Source organism: Dendrobium catenatum, unplaced genomic scaffold (assembly GCF_001605985.2).
Source record: "Dendrobium catenatum unplaced genomic scaffold, ASM160598v2 fragScaff_scaffold_456, whole genome shotgun sequence".
Lineage (NCBI taxonomy): Eukaryota > Viridiplantae > Streptophyta > Magnoliopsida > Asparagales > Orchidaceae > Dendrobium > Dendrobium catenatum.
Window position 1 is genome coordinate 10,427 of NW_021318918.1, and position 4,934 is coordinate 15,360.

General features: G+C 35.7%; 1 protein-coding gene across 1 annotated transcript in view; it reads left to right on the plus strand.

The window, feature by feature from the left end:
- The first annotated feature begins 575 nt into the window (after positions 1-575).
- The window catches only part of LOC110098464 (receptor-like protein 7), a 6,643-nt gene continuing 2,284 nt past the window's right edge, over positions 576-4,934 (plus strand). The window contains exons 1-2 of the mRNA XM_028694324.1: positions 576-749; positions 1,975-2,905. Of these exons, the coding sequence (XP_028550157.1) occupies positions 576-749; positions 1,975-2,905 (1,105 nt within the window). The remainder of the gene's footprint in view (positions 750-1,974; positions 2,906-4,934) is intronic.

Genomic DNA, 4,934 nt, shown 5'->3' on the forward strand with positions numbered 1-4,934 from the left:
TAGAAATAACAGTAGAAACTACACAGAAAGAAAAGTAGAAACTACACAGAAATAACAGTAGAAAGTGCCCAAAAATAACAGTAGTAGCTTCACAGAATTAACATCAGAAACTGCACAGAAATAATAGTAGAAACTAAACATAAATAACAGAAGAAACAGGCTCAACACTCAACAGCACAGAAATACATGAACATAGAGCTCGACCTGGCTCATTTGCACAGAAATAACAGCAGAAACAGCACAGAAATATCAGAACATAGAGCTCGACATGGCTAGATTGAACAGAAATATAGCAGTAAGTGAAAAAAAGTGAAAATCCAGCCGGAACTAACCAAAAAAACCAGAAAATCGAGCTCGACTTGGCTCGTTTGCACCAGAATATCGGAAAAACCCTAACCCCAAAAAACCAGAAAATCGAGCCGGAACTTCGCAACACAGCAAGACAAATCTCTCCTATGCTCATAATCTCATATATCATGCTTCTAAAAGGAGAAGAAAGGGAAAAAGATGAGAGATACAAACAGTGAGAGATGTAAGTATTCTGTATTCCTGTTGAGCCAAAGCAGATGTGCACGATGAACAGCACGAAAGGACGAAACCACGGACCAATAATATGCCAGAGAAGGAGAAAAGAGGAAACTAGAGACAAATCGAGGAGATGTAGAGACAGATCGAGGAGATCTGTAGAGAAGAGAACTTCGGAAACCCTAGACGAAGCAGCGAAGAAGAGGAGAGGCTGGAGAGCTACGGTGCGTGAAATGAAAAATGATCGCGTAAAACCCTAACGCAACTTATTTACTTATCCCGTTAGCGTTATCCGCGTGAAATTAATTCCCGTGTCAAACGGGTCGGTAACGGGTTACCGGGTTAACCCGGACCCGACCCGAAATTCAATTCGTGTCATTTTTATGAACCCGAACCCGACCCATTTTCCAAACGGGTCGGGTCCAACCCGAAAATTCCGGGTCGTATTCGAGTCGGGTTTTCGGGTCGTGTCAATTATTGATAGCCCTAGCTCCAGTAGAAAAAAATATTAGAGAGAGTTGCCTTAGATGGTTTGGTCACATTAGAAGGATGCCTTCCACTGACCCGGTTAGAAAAGTTGAGTTATTAGATTTGACTTATGTTAAGAAAGGTATAGGTAGACCTTATAAAAGAATTGGTTAGAAAACAATAGAAATGATCCTTCTTGATTAGATTTAAATGTGAATTTATCTTAATTGACTTAAATATCTTATGAAAAATTTGGATTGAAATTCATCAAAAAAGATTGATTCAAACTATATGATGGAATCATTACAGGAGTTTTCGAGATTGTTATCAATAAAGCAAATCATAAGTCTTCCAAATCATCTCTTCCTTTCAAAATAATGTTTTTTTTACTCTTTCCTAAAAAAATAACTTTGGTTGGCCACAAGGACTTCAACCACTGGGGACTCAAATCAAACTTCATTATTTTTCTTCTTTTAACTTTTATCAAAGCAAAGTGTTGTATTTTCCACCACCCTTATATTACAACTTGATAATTATGAAAATAATTTTAGGAAAATAAAAAAATTTTTGAAATTTGTGAGCTATAGCGTTGTTGCATTGAGTATTTTTTCCCTCTAGTGCTCTAGTTTTATGAAAATTTAAAAATAATTCAATGTAACGATACTAAGATTTTGATGCGGTGGTGCCATGAACCGGCTTGCGGTGCTGCGATGTTTGAGCACTGCAACACTAGGCAGAAGTCTACTATGGCATCATCAATCACATCCATGTCTTGACCGGAGAGACGACTCAGTTCAACTTTGATGGCTTGTTTGGTCTATTTAACACAGCCAAACATTGCCTCATAAATCATACCTTTGCACCTTCTTCTTCATGGAGTCATTTCATATTAACTCCCTTGTATTCCTTCTGCTTCTCTCATTTTTTCTTTTTCCTAAGTTTTTCTTAATTAACTATAATGTTTATGGCCAATGCCTCCAGGCTGAGAGCTCAGCTCTTCTCCAGCTCAAACGAGGCTTTACATTTACTGATGAACTCAATACATGGATTCCAGAAACGAACTATTGCATTTGGGAAGGTGTGACATGCGATGATCAATGGAGACATGTCATAAGCCTTAACCTAAGTGATAAGCACATCAATGGTACGATTCATCCTAGCCTTTTCAATCTCACATCATTGCGCACTCTGGTTTTTTCCAATAATGTGTTCTTTGGAAAATCTATTTCGGATTATGGGTGGGAACGGCTAGCAAATCTTTCAATTCTTGTTCTTCATAATGCTGGATTTGTTGGGAAGATTCCTGTTGGTTTATCTCGCTTGACAAAGTTGACTTCCCTCGACCTCTCCATTAGTTCTTTTGAATTCCATAATCTTTCTTTCACAGTTAAACCAACATATTTACGAAACATGAGTAACTTAAGGGATTTATATCTTGACAATGTAGATCTCTCGGCATATGGGAATGAATGGTGTAGTGCTCTAGTAAATTTCACCTTGCCACTTGAGGTGCTGAGCATGAGCAATTGTTCCCTCTTTGGGGTTTTTCCCAAGAAGATCCTTCAACTAAGAAATTTGAGATATCTTGATATCTCAAATAATCCAATGCTTTATGGTTCTCTTCCAGATTTTTCATTGGACAATAATTTTGGAAGTTTGATACTTTCTGATACGAATTTCTTTGGAAATTTACCAAATACAATAGGTAATCTCATGTTTTTGAGAAATTTAATACTCTCTAGTTGCCAATTTTCTGGTAGACTGCCATCTTCGATCGGAAATCTATCAAAGCTAGTGATCTTGGATCTATCAAATAATAGTAAATTACATGGGCCAATTCCAAGCTCTCTATTTCAACTATCAGAACTCTCCATCCTCTTTCTTGCTTTGAGCATTTTAGTGAAGCCATGGAGTTGGAGTTGATCAAGAATCTTAAGAATATCACGTATTTAGACCTCTCAAATAGTGGATTTTCTTTAAGTTCGTGGGAAGCAGATGATGGATCTTCCCCATCATCCTATCCCAATATAACATTATTAGTACTATCTAATTGCAATCTAACAAAGATCCCTGCATTCCTAAAATATCAATCTCAAATTGAAATCTTGGACCTCTCAAACAATAGAATTCATGGGGAAATACCTAGCTGGATATGGAACATTTGCACACTTAACCTATCTTGCAACATGTTCACACATGTTACAATGCATCCTATTACTGTGTTTATCTCAAGTAATTGATCTGCATTCAATCATGCTTGAAGGCTCAATTCCTCCTCTCCAATCTAATGAACTTTATATATTAGATTTCTCAAACAATCATCTCACATCTTTTATCTCTTTCACCACCACCTCAGACCTAACTGGCGTCCATTATTATTCTCTTGGAAACAATAACCTCACTGGAGAAATCCCACCATACATTTGCAAAATGCCATGCCTACAGTTGCTTGACTTATCTGATAATAGGCTAATAGGTTCTATTCCATCATGTTTATTGAGAGAAAGAATTGATCTACGAGTGTTAAATCTAAGAGGAAAATTGCTTCATGGAGCCATCCCTAATGAATTTAGTCCAAAATGTGACCTGCAAATTGTAAATTTTAGAGATAACCAATTAGAGGGTTTGCTTCCGAGATCTCTATCCAATTGTCAATCACTTGAGATGATGGACCTGGGGAATAATAACTTAAAGGACACATTTCCTTATTGGTTGGGAAATATGTCATCGCTAAGGGTCCTTGTTCTAAGATATAAGAAATTTCATGGGCTAGTTGGGCCTCCTGATGAAAATTTTGAAATAAATTATACTTTTTCTATGCTACATGTCTTGGACATCTCATCTAATAACTTTAGGGGTAATTTATGTGCAAAGTGTTTTAGTAATTTTAAGTCAATGATGCCAAGTAGAGAAAACATAAAAAATGATGGTACATTCAAAGTATCAGGCATATTCTATTATAGAGGGTTGTTCCACATTATGTACGATAAAAGTTATATCGGTTTGCTTACCTTTATGAATAAGGGACAACAAATGACAATGCGAATGTTATGGACGATGGTGAAGTCAATTGATTTTTTAAACAATTTTTTTGAAGGAGAGATTCCTACAAATATTGGCCAACTTACTTCTCTTCAGGTGCTCAACTTGTAAATTAACTATTTGACAGGTGAAATTCCTCCACAACTTGGGAATCTATTACAACTCGAGACATTTGATCTCTCAGTGAATAAACTTTCTGGTGTGATCCCGCAGGAATTGATTTCTTTGCATTTCTTGGCTTATTTAAACCTCTCCTACAACAATTTCATAGGAAAAATTCCAGTTGGAGGCCAATTATGCACTTTCTCGTACACGTCATTTGAAGGAAATATGGGATTAGATTTGTTTCCTTGCAACATAACATTTATAGCAAAGAACAAGACTATGACATTAGTTGGTTTAAGTAGTCAAGCTTCAAAGAATAAAAGCTACATTATTGTCTTGGGAATATTATTTGGTGTGGGATTTGGAGGGTCGATAGCAATTGTTGTAGTAATCGATGTAATGTGTTGTGAAAGACGCATCAGGAGAAGAAGCACCAGACCAGCTTATTGATGGATAATTTGCATGGAAGCCTCTTTGTAAAAGAATTCTATTAATGGAAAGGAAAGCACTGTAGTAGTTATTCTTGGCATGTTTTTATTTTTCAATTTTTTTTAGTTGTGATATAAGTAGGACTTTTGGAATTAATTTATGTATGTTGTAATTCAAATATTTGTATTAATAGACTTGTATGTTTGATTGCTTTTTCATTTTATTTTTTTATTTTTTATTTTTTATTTTTTCCTCTCTAAAGGTAGAGCTCTAGCTTCATCTTATTTGTTTAATTGTAATAGATAGAATAAGTTGCCGTAAGAAAATTATATTTTCTGTTTATATTATATTTTGTTTAAATTTTG